This window comes from Oreochromis niloticus, linkage group LG6, assembly GCF_001858045.2.
Source record: "Oreochromis niloticus isolate F11D_XX linkage group LG6, O_niloticus_UMD_NMBU, whole genome shotgun sequence".
Classification (NCBI taxonomy): domain Eukaryota; kingdom Metazoa; phylum Chordata; class Actinopteri; order Cichliformes; family Cichlidae; genus Oreochromis; species Oreochromis niloticus.
The window spans coordinates 21050869-21068622 of NC_031971.2; the positions used below are offsets into that span (position 1 = coordinate 21050869).

Genomic DNA, 17754 nt, shown 5'->3' on the forward strand with positions numbered 1-17754 from the left:
TGTATTTAATTTAAAAAGTATACAAAAAAACTGTACATCATAGATACTGATAGTAATTTCTTGTTGGAGTGCGAATTACAATAGATTCTTGCACAAAACTGCACGTACTGAAGACCAGCGCTACAGCTTTCGTAAGCGGTAATCACTGGAAATCACTTTAGCTGATAGCAGCACCACATCCAACAATCAGGAGCGTCTCCACCGCGCGGATAAAAAAAAAAAAAAGGAAAAAAAAAGGAAAAAGACACAGAGCTCGTGCACGCATTCGAGCGCGTTCCCGTTTTCTGCTGCGCACAGACAGCCGGTGCGGAGAGACGGTGAGGGAGGAGAGGCTGCTATTACTAGTGACAGGAACGGCAGCGAGCACATACAGTCTGGAGAGCAGCTGATGCGACAAGGTAGGAAAAAACCACCAGAAAGCTCCGTGTTGATATTTTCCGAGCTGACGCTCAGCATTCGTCGCAGATGCGACGCAGATTGAACTGCTTCTGTTTCAGCGCGATTGCGGTGTCCTACAGCCGGATCCACTGTCCTCTCTCTATCTGTGTGTGCTGTTGTGTGTCCGCAGATGCTGAGCGTCGCCTTGCTCTGTGTGTGCGCCGTCGCCTTTGGACACGTCTCCGCTCGCTCCGACAGCGGCAATTTTCTGGATGATAAGTGGCTCACGGGGAAATGGGATAAATTCAGAGATGTAAGTAACATTTCAGGCTTATATTATTTTCGCCCCCCACCACCCCAACTCCACATTATCTCATTTACGCCCCGCTCCAGCCCCCCTCTTTTCGCTCCCTCTAGCCACCCTCATTGGTTTGTGATCACGCGCTCCTCGTTTTGTCGTTGTGTCCAAGCGCCGCGTCACGGGGCCCGTTGTGCCGTTTGTCACACGTTCATCAGCCGCTCCGCTGAGACAGTAAACACACTAATAGCGATGCTGGGATGATCCTTGCCTGTGAGTGTGTTTCCGCGATAGCAGTCCCTGCTTAGCAGAGATAGCCGAGGCCTGTGCGAATCACAAAGGCGCAAAGCTGTCTGTGAGGCACCACAGAGTCCCCCCAAAAGGGGGCCTAATTATAATAAGCAGGTATGAGGAGAGAGTCAGCAGCAGCGAGGCCTAGATGAACAAAGTAGAGCGAGTCCACTTTAAACCCACACACCGTGGATCCCTGTGGGAATATTAAAGGAATATAACGCGATATGTTGTGCGCCTTGTGGTCTCCTCTTTCAACAGCGTCTTCACTAGCTGACTTCAACAAGGTGCTGTCAGCCACGATTATCCTGACGTGGGTATTTAGGGCCACTTAGTGAAGTTAATGCCGCCACTGATTGTCATGGCACATACCAGCAGCCTCTGACCATGTGGTCCTGCTGCCAGGCTGCATGCATGTGTCCCATAAACCACAGTCATTCTTTGCAGTAATGGAAACACTTTTTTTTTTTTTTTACCTTGAGCAATACTTAAAGATTTTTTTAGCTTGTAATTAAAGGCATAACATCTGTATTATACAGATAAAAAACTGGAAATTGTCCAGTAGGCTTTAGGTGGTGTGTATTTGCTAAAAAAGAAAAAAACATGTCTTCCCTCTAGGCACAGATTAAATGGCTCCACACCAGGACTGATTTGTGCAGGCTTGAACTTGTACTCACACACAAGATGGGATATATGAAAATAAGCATGTCTGCACATAAAAGTCTTTATGTACTGTACCTCAGTGACTGAAAAACAAACAGATTTAACATGATAGAAAAAATGTACTCCAGCTCTGAGTGGTTTTACCACACTGCTGAGCAAATGCACTGGGAATTGTTATCTGAAGGTCCTTGACGTGTTTGATATCCAACAGAGAGGCAGAGCGACAAAAGCGCAAGCACAATTTATTTATTTCTTTTTTTAAACTAAGAAAAAGTGCTGTTTTTTATACTCGGCTTTCTATGTAACTTGTACTTATTTGTCTCACTTTCTCTGCCAGTCACACTTAAGTGTGTGATCCCATCAGCTCAGGTGGAACCATGTGATACATTCAGGTCCAACTATTGAACAGGATTTGGATTATCCAAATAGAGTGTCAGAACCAAGAAGAGAGGAAATGTGATTAACTGCGCACCGTGTGCTATTTAGGATGATCTGTCGTCCTGAGCTACAAGAAGGCAGTAGAAAGAAAGAGTTAGCAGAGCTTTGTTACTGTGTTAATGCGTAAGAAGTGATAGATAGATGGACAGATAGACAGGTGAGAAGAAGCGGCAGAGTAATGAGAGTGGAAAGGAAACATGAAAGCATGTAGAATGATTGTCGGTGAGCTGAAAGCTTTGTGTGCATTCACATCTGTGTGATTTAACCTTGAGGCTCAGCAGGCATTAGAGGTAGGGGTGGAGTGCAAAAGTACTGAATGCTCTGTATATACGTGTGTGCCTTTCATTTCCCGTTTTGAGGTTGTGTCCCAAATTGTCTGTCTGTGTGTGTGGTTTTTCTTTTTTGCATTCTTGCACGCAGTAATGTATCTGTACATTTTATAAAGCAGCTATGTTCAATCTATTCATCTTTCTTTTGCATATTTTGTATGCATTTCAACGCTGTGGTACCAAAGTCACAATCCAAATATAGGTCCATTAAAATCTAAGTTTTTAAAAAAGAAATAAAATCATATTCAGTGCACCTTCTCTCTGGAACTAGATGAAACACATCTGTTGTTAGGCTTGCTGTGTTTGTAGATAATTAACACCTGCTCAATGCTTCTGGAGTCTAATTTCCGATTCTGTTTCTGTGCTAATGATGATGCACTATAGTTAGAGGTGATGGCAATTTGACTGATACAGTCATGCATTAAGGAACACAATCACTTCAACAGTGTCACGCTGCTGTCACATACTGTGTGCACTCGCTGTACAGAGGTTAGAGCTCGAGGGGCCAGCGAGCAGCACAGGAAAGCTGCAACCAACTGTCACAAGACATCGAGCACAACTTGTGAATACATATGAACTTTGTTTTGGAGATATGGCCTACATAATGTTTCTATACAGGAAGTGAAGTGGTTACATCAGCTTGTTTTTTAAGTTGGGGTTTCCCCTGCAGGGATTTAAACACTATTTAATTAAAGTCATGTGATTGCAATGCATGAAGTTGTCTTTTAACTGTTCTATAGCTGTCAAAGATTCACAAAGGACCACAAATTAAAAAAAAAAATATTCCTATAAGACTTTGCCAAATGACCAAATAGCAGGCTAGGTTATCTTAAACATTTCCTCTAACTTTAAATGTTGTGGGTGTTGCAAATCCTTGTGTGCATCTGCAGTTATGCAAAAGCCACCCCTTGTTTCTTTACATTGTGCTACCAAGGATCCAAGCTTTCTTGTTTTTGGTTTTTTAATGGTCTTGACTAATAGTTTTTCAGGCTTTCTGGTCTTTCAAAGTTTTTCACTGGACATTGGCTGCTTTTTTACTCATTTTCAGCCTAGTCCCTGTAACTGTAAAATGTTTTTATTTTATTTGTTTGTTTGTGTGTTAACACTGACCTACGAGTCAATCAAGCATAAAAAAGCACCTAACTCGAGGTTTGAGCCAGTTGTGTCTACAAAGCAGATGACTTAGCAAAGAACCAGTTTTAAATTGTATGTTTAAGCACTTTGTTACTAGCAGCCTGTCGTAAAAACACAGAATTTGTTCCCGTTTCTTTAGTTGAATTTATGAAAAACGCCAAAGATAATTTGACATGTATAAAATTGTATTTTTGCACCAACAAGGTGAATTCCAAAGAGACACTAGCCAACAACTTGGTGTGTCACAACAGGTGTGCAGCATGTCCTTAAAAAAATTTGAGGAAACTGTGGAAGACAAATGAAGAAGTGGCAAGCCTTAAAAAAAGAATCTACAGCAGATGAACAGTATCTAAAAGTTATGAGAGATAAATCTGGCCCTGCGGTTGATCCGTCTGTGTGGGATCATCTTGAAAAATAAAGCTGGTCATACCACACACTGACTTTCAAGCACGTTAAAATTGTACAAATTATTTTTCCTTTTCACTTGTATGTTTACCTATTTCAGTAAATCTCTGCACCAATTTCCATAAAAATGAAAAGTGATAAGAGGTGGTTCAAGACTCGTTAATTGCAATAAAAACAAATGGAACAAAACTGAAAACAGTTTAAAGCAACTTAAAAGCTAAAAAGGATTTTTTTTAAATAGTGAAACATACACAGTTCTTCCACCAATGCACCGGGATTCTGTGCACAACTTTGTTTTCCTGTGATTTTCATTTTATATGTCAGGCCTGGATGTTTTTTTCATCTTTCAGCAAGAGCCATAAGTGGGTTTCATGCTAAGTGCACTATATGGGATCTTGGCCACTGGTTAACCGTTAAGTCCTGTTAGGGTGGCTGTGGAGGCCTGGGGCTGTCTTATTCAGCACTGGTGCTATCTCAGTTTTTAGACATTCTGTTTCTCTTGCTGGACCTTGGCCTGCTTGCAGCACTGGCACAGAGCAAAGAGACTGTTAACAATTGGAGGAAAAACACGATGAGTGATGCGTGATGACATTCACGCCAATTTATTGTGTGGTATATTATAGGAGGAAAATAACATCTTGTGTAGGCCACTCTCATAAGAGCAGATTATACCTTTTTGTAGTCGCTCCTGCCTCTGTGTTTTCTCTGTATGTGTGTGTGTGTGTGAGAGTCCTACACTGTTTGTGTTGTGGAGTGTGAATGATGTAGGAAAGGTACAGAGCTTCAGGCGTTTTCCACTTCAAAGCACCTCAGTGTAGATTTGTATGTGTTTGCGAGTGCATGCATGCGACAAGCTTGAGCAAGACAAGCAGAGCTGGCACAGTGGAAAAAATGTACATATTTCTCCTGTTGGACATTAGGAGGAAGGCAACAAGGACGGGAAAGGAGGTCATTAGGATGCAATTAGAAACACCGAAATCAGATCTGTGAAAATGTGAAGTAAAGGTGAGAAAAGCGGTTGTCGGAAGCAAGATAGTCACTAGGAAATGTTTCTACAGGCATCCGGATAAAACCGCATCAAATCGATACCCACAGCAGCAAATTAGGGTATTAGCCACACACTGTTGTGTTTGCATGATTTGGTGCACATGAGGAAAAAAAGGCTGTTAGAACCATGAGGGAGAGCGAGGAATAGAGGTGGAAACAAATGGAGAGATAAATTGAAAAGTTGCTATTTTCGAGCGCACTCAGGAGACCTTTAGGTCTATTGTTGAATTTTAGGTTTTCTGTGTTTTTTAGGAAAGTGGGTGATGGGTTGCATGTGCACTGAAGTGCATTCTTCCAGTTATTTGATGTTTTGTAGTGCTGACAGATTCTGGCACTGCAGTCAGGGCTGTAGTGATAAGTATGTTTGTTTGTAGAGCTGTCTGTGCATGGACGTGCGCTCATGTGTGCGTGTGTGTGTGAGTCCGTGCTTGTGTGCGTGCGTCTGTTGATTCCATTAAGGAATCAGACCGCAAGCACTTTTGTTGTCTTGACTGGTCTAGAGGGCCTGGCCCTATAATGCAATGTTCTCATTATTCAGTCTCCACAGTTTGCACTGCTGGAAGGGGCACATCCTGAACAGAAACAAATACCTCACTATATGGCTTCATCTCTGCTCTGTCTGTTTTCCTAATGCTAAGAAAGACCTCAGATGGTGTGTGTAACTCTAAGCAAGAGAAGCAGATGCTCACCTTTACCACAGCGTTTTTTTTTATCATTTGAAGCTAGAGAGACACGATGTGAAGAGTACCAAAGAGTCTGTAGTGAAGGTCAGGAGGATTAACAATAAAGGACAAGATGGAGAAATTAATTAGAGCTAAGAAAGAGCAAGAGTTGACACTATTCCTCCACACAGCAGGCAAGGAAGCGAGACACAGGGAGACACTCTTGACAGTTGAAGTCATCTTTTTTTTCATAATGGGGATGTTGGGGCAAACAGCTTCAGTTCAACAGTGTAAATCATTTTACGTCATTGTCACTTATAGACTACAAAAAAAAGTAAAATAAAAGCATTTGCTTTGCCTTCATACATTTAGTATAATTAGTTTAAGTCAAGCTACAACATTGAGTCATATATTGCAGGTCAGCATCTCTGTCGTTGTGAGCAGTTCTTTCATTGGTCCAAATACAGGAAGTCTGCAGTACTGTGTGTTATGATTGCTAAAAATCTTAAACAAAACTTTGCAGAAAAACTGCAGAAAGAGATCAATAATCTATACAAGTGAACTGGAGTAAGATGTTAGAAAAACAGTGCAAACTTGTCAAGCACATCCAAAGTAGATAATTTGGAATAGCACACTGCAGTACTTCATATTTGTAAAAGTACACTCATATTCCCAAATGTCCTGCCATGCCAGAGCTGTAAAGCTCAACTTGGCTGTCTTCTTCTTCTTCTTCTTCTTCTTTTTTAAACTTCCTTTCATCTTCATTTAAGTTTTTAACCTGTGTTTGGTGGAGCACATTTGTCTTTGCTGTTGTGTAGTTTCTCACTGTGGCCCAAACAAGAACTGCTTCATAACTGTAGTTACTCTGGCCTTCCGCTGTCACTGCTTTTTCACAATTCATCTCTCTCCCGTTCAAACCACTGCAGCACATCGCATTTCTCCATATACAAAGTGATGTATGGCCAAAATATATCACAGCAGCACAATTAATCTGCTCTGTATGAGGGAGAACGAGAGGAAACTGTCCATAGAAATCAGAGGCCACCAAAAAAAATGTTTCTTTGAAGCCATACACTCATACCTAAACTTATTTATGTATTCTAAGTGAAATTATGAGTAATAAAGTAAAGACACATACTAATACAGAGACAGACAGAAAGGTCTATGGCTTGTTATTTTCGTTTTCATTCATGTATTAATGTGCAGCAGACTGATGCGCGAGCTAGTTCACATTCATAATGTCTAATACTGCAAACGTCATGCTGTAACTTCTAGAGAGACACTTAGCAAACCCATTTCAGCAAAGTGGCCTCCAATCACAGTCACATGCTGAAGATTACTGCACAAAGCAAGCACGGCGTCACTGTTTTGCATTTGAGTACGCACAGGAAGGTCATCAATAAGGAAGTCATCTCCATCAGTACTGTGGGAGGTTTTCACTTTGTGCTTTTACACTTCAGCTTTTGAAATCTGTGGGATGTTTTTGTTCTGTTTGTCCAGCTGTGGCCACAACAGCAGAGGATCAGGGTTTTTTCCAGAAGCAACTTCTGTTTTCCAAGTTAAAAATTTGACATTATTGGGGGTTTTGGGGGGCAGAGGTTTTTCCTACTTTGGAAGTCAAGTTGACCTCATTGATGTATGAGGCGCTCTCATAGGTCCTGGGACAGTTTCTGATGTATTCACAGATGGTTTTGTCATTCTTGTGTTGTGGTTTTGCTTTAAATGACTCCAGTCATAAATAGAACATGAACGACTTCCTAATCATTCCTCATCCCATATTTAGGGAAGAAGAAGAGCCTAAATAAAAGGAACTCAACAGAACTGAACCATCAGTGCATGATTTATGAATTTCCAACTACAATTTATCACTAAATTCACAAGCAGAGTTTTTGGTCTTTGTGCATTGTAGTTGCGCTGAAATTAGTCTTTCTTATAAGATCTTTAAGATATCTTTCTGATCTGTGGCATGGAGGTTAATGGTTGCTTTTTAGACCTTAGATTCATTCGAAAAAAGGACTTGGGTGAATATTTGGATTTGGAATAGTCTCTTTGTGTTTTCAGCTGCATTATGTTTAAAACACAAATCCCTTGTCATAATTGTATTTTGTCATTAAAACTCTGAAATAAGCTCTAACTGCTAACAGTGAATTTAGTTTCATTTGTTGCTTTTTTTCTTTCTGGAAAGTTTGTAGTGATTGCACTGAAAACACTAAATATGACAGTTTTATAGATTATTTATGTTTTTTGATTACTGTATGCAAACATCATGTATGACTAAAAGCTTCAGTGCTAGTACACACATACGAGAAAAAACATTCGCTTCTGGATTTTTCGTTTATTCCTTGTAACAGATGTAATCTCCGGGGAATAAACATTAGTCAGTAATGTGTGTGAGTGTGACTGAACGTGGATGATAAACACAACAGAAAGCAGGCAGGTGAGACAACAACAAAGGGATACCATTGTGACAGAGTCCGAGAGACCGCGGTGCGGTGTTGGGTTTGAATGGATGCCCAGAGACAGAGGGAGAGACCAGACAGTGAGATCTTTGACCTCAGCAAAACAACACAGAGCTCACAAGTTCTTAAGCTCCTTTTACATTTGCATCATAAGCCAGCACCCGCTGGGCGTGTCTCCATCTTGGCCTTCTATTAAAAGCTGGCAAATTGCTCACCTCTGCGGATTCCTTTTTTAGACTGTGGGAACATTTTCACAGGCAATGAACCGAATCATTCAACTACACCAAGGAAGATTTTAATGGAGCAGAGCATTTTGTAGCATGTTAAATATAAAAATGAATCACAAATAACTTATATTTTCGGGTTTTTTATTCATAGAGAGAGAGAGAGAGAGATCTGTAAGGCTTCTCCTTATGCAGAGAACATAAAGATCTCTTAGTTTGCACATTTTTATAGAGGTGCTCTTATGATACCACAATTAAGCTTCTCTGTTAATCATCCTTTTTATTTCACTCATATCCAGCTAGTAACAGCAATTTTACACACCTTAAATGGTGCAAAGCTTCACTAGCTACACTACTATTGCACTGTCGTGCATAAGCATGTGTTGCATGAAACAAATTTCTCTTTTCAGTGATATGAAGAAGTACGATAAACAGCACATGCACTCACACAGTGAGACAAGGACATCTTTTATCTACGGAGAGCTACTTTCATAACATCAACATTATCTTGACAAAATCAAAGCACGCTCAGTGATACCTGATGATACTGTATGCTTGTGTGTGTGTCTCCAAGTGCTAAACCTAATCAGAATTAATTCCTGCCTCTCTGTTTCCGTAATGCTTTCTCATAAAGGAAGTTGAGGTTTGTATGACTCTTTAATCTGTAGTCTGTGTACGGTGATCATGTGTAGTGAAATATTTGCTTAATATGTGATCTGAGCAGTATTTTAATGATCTGTTTGTTGACTAAATATGTTTCAGGAGCCTGGAACATGGACTCCATCCAAGCCCTTTGATCAAGGTGGGTGTGATTGAGAAAGAGTCAGACCTGAAGTGGCTGTGTTAGTCCTGAAATAATCAAAATAAGAGGACGGAATAGTCATAGTTATATATTTATAACTTGGTCAATGTGTTCTTTGTGATTATGAATTATAGGAAGTAATGTCAGGCAGGTTAAGCTTGGAGAGACTCATTTGATGAACATTTAGCATCTTCATCAGTCTGCAGACATACGGCCAGATTTGCTAAATGTGGTGAAAATAACACGTGAGCGCAATCCCAAATGCAAAAGTTGTGCTGTTTCCTAAACACAGGCACATTCAGTTCACTTCGATATGAAGTGCAAACAGTAACATAAGAATAAAAACATTCCACATTAAATATTGATGCAATTAGCAGTAAATTGTGTGTCACAAAAGTTAGTAAATCAGTTTTTGTACTTGATTTAAAATATCTTCCTATATTTTTGCGCCTTGAGAAAAGAACTTCTAGAAATACATATGCAACACAGACAGTCGCAAAAAGTTCCCACGTCTAACACACACGATCATGTCACTGCACCCTCGTTGTAAAGTGCATTAGTAAGTCGGACCCTTGGTGTATGCATCAATCTGCTGACGTAGTGTAATATGAACTGGTCAAAGCAGGAAAAAAAAAGATGGATACACTTTCAACAGTTTCCTGTTCTTATAGAGGTTGTCACTCTGTTTGGCATCCACCAGGTTGTTGTGCAGGTTGATACAAGCCATGTGCATATACAGTGTATAAATAACATCATGGTGGCTCTTTCTTATAAAACCAGATTTTGTAGGTTTTACTTGTAAGCCATCCCCAATTATTTGAACTACAGCACCCAGCCGAAAAAAACAGGATGATTTCCTGTTCTTTTATCTTCTAATGTCCCATTGTATTACTGACAGTGCTAAGCTCTTACACACATCGAGGCACGTCAGGACATGAACTCTCACTTATCACTGTATCCTCAAACGCATCCACACACACAGACATGTCAGGCAAACAATAGCATTAGATAGTGTGTTGGTGGGTGGAGGCAGGATAATCTTCCAAAGCTGCTCAGGGATTACAGTAAGGTTCTTTAGAGCAAAGGTCATTCACAGACTGTTCTGGGAACAGCTAAGGGCCTTAGGTTTTGCTCATAGGTGACTCACTGAAAGCTGACACAGGGTCAGAAGCAGCTAGCTTGTCTTTATTGGCAGGGATCATACCGTCTGCTTCAGATTCAGATCCAAAATCAGCCCCCACCTTTAGTGCCATATGCCTCTGTGCCTGTGGGATCTGACAGTAGATCAGTTTGAGGATCTCCACAAGAGCACACATATAAATGACACTCAACGGATGCTGATGTAAGATCAGAAGTAGCCTCTAAAACCAGTTCCATCTGTTTTTAGCTGCAAGGATACTTAACGGCATTATGGCTCTGAGTTCAGTGTGGGAGACACATGGCCAGTGTACTCTGTGAATAAATACTGACTCAAATTAACACACACAAATGCACTTTAGCTTTAAACAACTTTTCACGTCGCTGAGATGTGAAAATAAAAAGAAAGGAAGTACATCGTTTAACTATGAACCATTGATCTAGATTTTGAAACAACAAAAAAGAAAAGCTAACCGTTGCTCGTAGTCTTACGAATTATTGGAAACTGTAAATAGAGAGGCTATAAATGTTGCATACACATGTTAAAAAGCCCTCATGTTTGTGTATGTCTCTTCTGTATTTTTAGGCCTTGATCCAGCCAAAGACCCTTGTCTGAAAATCAAATGCAGTCGCCACAAGGTGTGTGTGGCTGAGGATTATAAGACTGCCACTTGTGTCAGCCAGAGGCGAGTTAGGTAAGAGCACACACACACATGCCTGATATTTTAACAAGCCTGTGTGTCCAGCTGCCCCTTATTTTTCTTTTCAGATGTTTCTGTGATGAAGTAGAACATGAATGAGAGTGAATTTTGGAAAAAAATAAAATCAGAGTTTTGTGTTTTGCTTTTTTTTTTTTTAATGTATGGAGCATAATAAGCAGCAACACCAGAGGGGCTGCTGTTCTCCTTCTCTTCCAGCTGGTTTACTGGTTTCCAGTCTCTCTTGCGACTGTTGTGTGACATTACGGTTTGGTCCAATTACCCGAGGCACTGGCGCTTTCTTACAATGGACCCAAAGTCCTGCCAAGTGATATGAATGGGCTGTGTTTTTCTGTCTAGGACACTGCAGACTGGACAGAGGACAGTAACACCATACTGACCCCATTTCCCATTCTTAGCAACATCACAATTCCCACTACAGTGTGCAAGCAAATCAGAAAATAATCACACACAAATCCTAAATCCTCGTCTCATTTTTTGAAACTGACGTAGGAACAAGACAATCCAGCACAGATCCAAATGCATAGAAAAGATTTAGATTTAAAGGAAACTGGGAGGGCGGGCCCGACGAGGCATTGTGATGAAGGCGTCATTGTCAAATGGTACTTCATTTGACATGTTTTAACACTCAGATGTTCAGTGAGTGTGGAAAACAACAAGCCTTTTCAATCTTCTCTCCAGCTTTAAAGATGCCAATCTGTACCAGAGTCCAGGGTCAAAGTGCACACCGTGCCCCGTGGTTCACCCCTCGCCCGTATGTGGAAGTGATGGCCACACCTACTCCACCAAGGTGCCTGCACACACAAACACATCATCTAATCACCTCTCACCCATAAGTCGCACTTTTTTCATTTCCCCCTGATGAGACATGCATCCTGATTCTGCTTCCTCTTCTGCCTTGTCCCTTCTGTCTCTGTCGCTCTCAATCAGTGTAAGTTAGACTACCAGGCATGCATCACGGGAAAGAAGATTACTGTGAAGTGCCCTGGCATGTGTCCTTGTCCGTCTCAGCTTGAACAGAGCTCTGCAGAGAAGAAAGGTACACAGTTTTGCACACTTGAATGCACACGCTGCAAGCCTGGGTGGGGTTTGCCACAGTGTTCAACCCCATCTTTATTATAAAACTCCTGCCCTGGTGAAGGGTCGTTGCGATAGCAAATTGCTTAAAGTTTCTGTGCCATAGCTGACTCTTAACTCCTGGTGTCTGTGAGGAGGCAGTACAACATTAAAGCGTCACTTTCCTGTCATTAATCTTTAGTGTCACTATTCTGCAGTGTGCAGCGAGTCGGAGCTGAAGGAGGTGGTGAGCCGTCTGAGAGACTGGTTCAGAGTGCTGCATGAGAACGGCAACCACAAGAGGGTCAAGATCCAGAAGCCAGAGAAGAACAGTGAGTAGGGTGGCTTTAGTGACACACTCAGTCATAAACAAAACTCTTAATATAGCCACCCACTCTCTTTGATCTCCCCCCACCCACAGAGTTTGAAGTTGGGGCATCACCTATTTGTAAGGACCCTCTGGGTTGGATGTTCTCCCGGCTGGACACTAACTTTGACCTACAGCTGGACCAATCAGAGATCAGGAGCCTCTATCTGGACAGGAATGAGCCATGCTCAGACGCTTTCTTCAAATCTTGCGATATAAACGCAGACAAATTTATAACCAGCTCTGAGTGGTGCACAGGCTTCCAGAGGTACACAGGTAAGGACACACCTGTTTTTTTTACTGTTACATTGTTTGCACTGAATAATGTGCTCAGATCCTCGTGGAAGAAACACAAGGGCCCAGTTATATTAGTTTGCCGAGCTTTATTTGGAAAAGACATTTAAATTAGGTTAGTAAAATGATGACCTCAGCTGTCCACTGTTGCAAACATGGTAAAGATTCAGTTTAACTTTGGTGTTCATGCTCACTTTTTCTTTACAGACAAATTGTTATTAACCTTTGAAATGCATTTTAAATTTCACCACCTAAATAAAGTGGTTTATATTATTCAACCTAGCCGTTTCCTTATAAACCTGCCTGATGGACTGATTTGTGATGTCTGTCCTGCCGCATCTTTATCGCTTTATGTAGCAGTTTTACTTTGCCATTCAGTCTCTTCTGTCACTTTAGCGAGCCATAATCAACTGAAATTGTGCAAAGGTTTGAAAACAAGATCTAAGTTTTCAGTCTCAAACTTCTACAGATATAATAATAAGAGAGACCTTGTATTCAGTCGCAGCAGCCTTTTTTTCTCAGCACTGAATATTATTGTAGTCTGTAGAGCACAATAAAATGCAAAACAGTGTCATACAAAAAAAAAATGCATGAAAAACACATTTGTATGAAACCAGGGATGAAAACTTGTTTTGGGGTAATAAAGGGAGACTATTTACCCACGAGTCACAGGAGGTACACAAACAAGCATCGATATGAAAGCACAAAAGCAGACAAAGGAAGGAAGATTTACGCATACAGATGCATTCCCAGAAAAGCAGACTTCTGCAGTCTGTCAACAGTGTGTCCCTTGTCGGTCTCTTTCAGATTCCCCATGCAAAGCAGAGCTGTCCATTATCAACAAAAAGCAAGCAGGCAAGAAGTTACTCGGTGAGACGCACGCAGAATCACAAATACGCGCACAAACGCTGTGTTGCCTGAACTCATCGTGTGTGTTTTGGCTCGCTCCTGTAGGTCAGTATTTGCCATCTTGTGATGAGGAAGGTTACTATCGGACCCACCAGTGTCACAGCAGCAGCGGCCAGTGCTGGTGTGTGGATCGCTATGGCAACGAGGTGGCTGGCTCACGCACTCATGGCCCTGCAGACTGCGGTAGGCAAGACATCCAAGCGTGTCAAGTGTGTGTGTTTAAGAAAATGAGAGACACACAGCATGATGGGAAAAATTAAGGGAGAGGAAATAAATCACAGATATCAATGTAAGCTCATGAAGCCTGTCATCTCTTTCTGTTCATCAATTTGCTGGAGGCTGGATAAGAAGATCGTTGCCACTGCCATGTGATTTAAATAAAAATTGAGCTACATCCACCAGCTAGGTAGTTTAGATTAGCACAGCAACTGAAAAGAGGGGAAACCTAGTGAGTGCGGCTCTTTCAAAGGCAACAAAATCCTCATGCTGTTTGTCCCAAAGCTCGATTTTTCTCACCTAAGCTCATCTCCACACTATTGCTTTAAGTGTAAGGCCAAATGAAATCTGTTTTGGGCAGTCATAGCGATATCTTTGGCCGCGACTCCAAAGGTGTGGCTGCATCACACAGGGAGAGAGGTTCTGGTCCATATCATTATTGTGCAGGCAAAGAGAGTCCACTGGACCAAAATTCTGTCAGAATCAGTGGAATATATTCACTATGTGACTGTAAATAACAGACAGAAGTAGCCATAGTGAGGTCACACATTGGTTAGTGAGTGTTTTTGCTCTCACAGTAATAGCTTTTTGAAGCCAGACAACTCGAGCACAGGGCAGCTCTGTCTGCAGCTAATCAGATTAATTGTGAACATGTCAGTCACACAACTGGGTATAAAAAGAGGATCTTAGAGAGGCGTAGTTTCTTAGAAGTAAACATAAGCAGATGTTCACTCAAAAAATGTCTAAGAACTGATGCAGCATTGCAAAGAATAGTGGTATAAAATTCTTCCACAAAGATGTGAGAGACAAAGTCATACAGAAAGCATTTACTTTAAGTTATTGTTGCTACAGGTAGTTCTACAAGCTGCTGAATCACTGGATGTTTTTCTCAGTGGTGTGTACAGTCCTAGAAAAGCTCTCATCTTCATGACTGTATAGATTAAATTTTTCCTATAAAAGTATCAGACTTTATTAGATCCCGAACTGGGTTTCTTTCCTGTTTCCAGGTGTGATTTTGGAATCTTCCGGAGACCTTGGCAGTGGAGACTCGCTGTTCACTGATGACGATGAAGACTCGTTTGTCCTCAATGACCAGACCGGTATGGATGACGAGGACATTGAAGATGAGGATGATGATGATGACGACGAATACCTGTCATAAATTTAAAAAAAAAAGAAAAAAAAGAAAAAAAAAGTGAAAACTGTTTGTCTGGTCAAACTGCACGTTTCTAGGTGACTCCCCGGGCAGATACTTAATCGTACTAACAGCCTATGGACTACTCTCTGTGTATTGTTTGTTCATAAGTTAGAAAAAAAAAATCAGTATTCCTGGAAAAAAGTTTATGATTTCTGTTCCTGTTTAAGTATAAAATATGAGTGGTTCATGGCACTTGTTCACTTGTGTGTCAGCCAACCAGAGAATATTATAAGGACTAATCGATAGCCAATCCACTGCGTTGGATTTGGTCACATGTGCAAAGACCTTTCCCTTCATTGGACAGTCCGTGTCCTCCAGTCTGTGTCCTGTCTTTGAGCACCACTCCGATGCCCGAGTGTGTTGATGCCAAAGGCACAATGTTAAAGAGATTTCCCCCCTTTCTTCATTCCTCCATCTTCTCCCCCGCACCCACCTCTTTAATCCTTATCAAATGTTCCTGTTGTATAGGTGGGATGTTGATGATGTAGATAAGAGAATATTGCACTCTTTAGGTTTCTTTTGATCTTGATTTGTAACTGTGACTGTAACTGTGTGGAAAAACAAGATAAGAGTTAGACATGCTTCATTAGGAGAATTAAGGCAAAAAATAAAACCAACAAAAAATGCCAGTTGGATAACAATCAGAAGCGATGTGCTAGCTGTTTTCAATGAGACACAAATCAAATGCTCAGCAACAAGGAAAGACAAATTACTATATGGCCGGTGGTGGTGTTGGTGGGGTATTACTGTTATCTGGTTTCTGATCCACTTTAGGATGAATACAGAAGATGAAACAGATTTGTCTTAGCATGTCCAATACTGCGTGATGTTGTTTCTATTGAACCCGAGGCCAAACCTTTGAGGAACTCAAAAAAACAACAGAGGTTGAGGTTGGGGGGGGGGGGGAATCCTTCAAGCGTTTATAGATGAGACTACGCTTGGATAGTTGTAAAGTGCTTCAGCCACAAATCTATGTGATTAAACTTGTTTATTGACCTTTAATGGGTCGATGAGCGCAAAGAAAACCGCTGAAAAATTGTTTAAAAGATAGTGTGCAGTTGATTTTTTTTGCGTTTTCACATACGAGTCTCCGACTTAACGTGTTAGCACACAGAGTAACAGAACAAGTCTCCTGCACAGCAGTAACAACATAGATCCATGCAGATCTGATGACATTATATGTTAGGGGAAGGTTAAAGGGGAAAGGTGTGCCTTGTAGTGGTGGTCGAAGTGGGGGAAGCATGATTTCTGGACTGACTTAAACGCACCGTTACACTGCATAAGAGCGGCTTCACTGTTAAGCCTGTATACTATTTGGACTTTGGTCTGGCATGTGTTTTGGGTCTCTCTTATGATGGTGTTACTTAGGCCATACTTCAGATTTTCTGATTTGTTACATAGGATAGCTAGAATGTAGATAAGCACAGAGATGCTTAGCAGTTAAGGCGTAAAAACACTTAGATTCTGCTGGATTTGAAAATGTTTTATATATTATACACTGGCTAGAGGAAGCTTTGGTTTAGACAGCTTTATATGAGAAGACAATGTTCATCTTACAGTGTTTGCTTTTACTTTGTTTCAAAAGCTTGATTTGTATCTGATCTGCTATAAACTACTTATTGTGTGTATCTGTCAGGGTTGAAAACTGAATCTGATCCCAGATGTGTATTGTCGATAAGTCACGTGACTGTCTATGCAGACCCGGGATCATCTAAGCTCCTATGTTAATTTTCATTGATTAGTCTGCCGTTGGGCTTCATTTTGGATCAAATATCTGTTGAAATTCCATGTTAACACATTAAAAGTGCCATGTAACTGTTATTTTTTTTTTCTCCATCTCTAACTTTTGTTTTTTGCTCTCCTCGTTCGCTCTAACATGGAATTTCAATTCACTTTATGAACCGGAAAGCATTTCGGTCTTAAAGTGTGCCGTTTCATGAGTGTAACAACGTGCAAATCATTTTGATGACCTCAGACACTGTAGCCACTCTCAACCAATCACACACTGTCATCACAGCTCTGATAGTGTTTAAAGGTTATGATACAGATGCATTTTTTTACAGTCTATGTATGATTTGCTGAAATAAAAACTATATTGACCAATTTTGTCATCATCGCACGTGTTGCAGGACGAGAATTTGCGCAGAAAAGCTTTTGTTTCTTTGTGAGAGCATTTCTGTTCTCTATTTCTGTTCCCATATTTGGGAAAAGAAAGATACTGCTGAGGCTTGTATGTGTGCAGGAGGATTGGGGCCACTGAAAAAAATTGGGTAGCATAAGAACTGAAACAGAGAACAGAAACATTGTCAGGAATAAAGAAGTTGTGGTGGGGTTTTGTTTGTTTGTTTGTTTGTTTGTTTGTTTTTCCAGTTCTGAAATCATCTTAGCTTCTCTAGCACACTTACAGAATTCTGGAAAACAGACCATAGGATAAGGTTTGGGAAATTATATATTACAATAAAAGCCCGAATATATTGAATAAACCTTGAATATATTGAATCAACCTCAAATAAATAAAAGTCTGAATATATTTTCTGTCCTGCGACAAAGAAATGGCTCTATACCAAAATTACTTTGGTGTGACTCCCCATCATGCATCAAGTTTTTTGACCTTTTCCTTAGATTTTAAAAAAACAAAACCAAAAAAAGAGGTCAAAATTCTGAAAAAACAGTCATGGCCCTCGTATTTTCCAGTGGACAAGGGCATTTTCAAACTGAAAGAACACAC

The 17754-nt window shown here is 40.8% G+C and overlaps 1 protein-coding gene across 2 annotated transcripts; it reads left to right on the forward strand.

Annotated features, from left to right (window-relative positions):
- Positions 1-239: 239 nt before the first annotated feature.
- spock3 (SPARC (osteonectin), cwcv and kazal like domains proteoglycan 3) lies at positions 240-17129 on the forward strand. Of its 2 annotated transcripts, XM_003454211.5 has the most exons (12): positions 240-398; positions 569-691; positions 8963-8971; positions 9091-9130; positions 10854-10962; positions 11668-11776; positions 11917-12025; positions 12261-12374; positions 12464-12685; positions 13511-13573; positions 13658-13795; positions 14836-17129. In XM_003454211.5, exons 2-12 carry the CDS (start codon positions 569-571, stop codon positions 14988-14990), a joined length of 1191 nt encoding a protein of 396 aa, XP_003454259.1. In that variant the 5' UTR covers positions 240-398; the 3' UTR covers positions 14991-17129. The 2 variants fall into 2 exon arrangements, with proteins under 2 accessions (XP_003454259.1, XP_005458800.1); XM_005458743.4 differs by lacking the exon at positions 8963-8971.
- Positions 17130-17754: the final 625 nt, after the last annotated feature.

Excerpts from the sequence above, each read along its gene's own strand:
- spock3 (XM_003454211.5), top strand. The coding sequence starts at position 569 with ATGCTGAGCGTCGCCTTGCTCTGTGTGTGCGCCGTCGCCTTTGGACAC. Across the intron at positions 12,686-13,510 it reads AGGCTTCCAGAGGTACACAG|ATTCCCCATGCAAAGCAGAG; the intron begins GTAAGGACACAC and ends GGTCTCTTTCAG. Across the intron at positions 13,796-14,835 it reads TCATGGCCCTGCAGACTGCG|GTGTGATTTTGGAATCTTCC; the intron begins GTAGGCAAGACA and ends TCCTGTTTCCAG.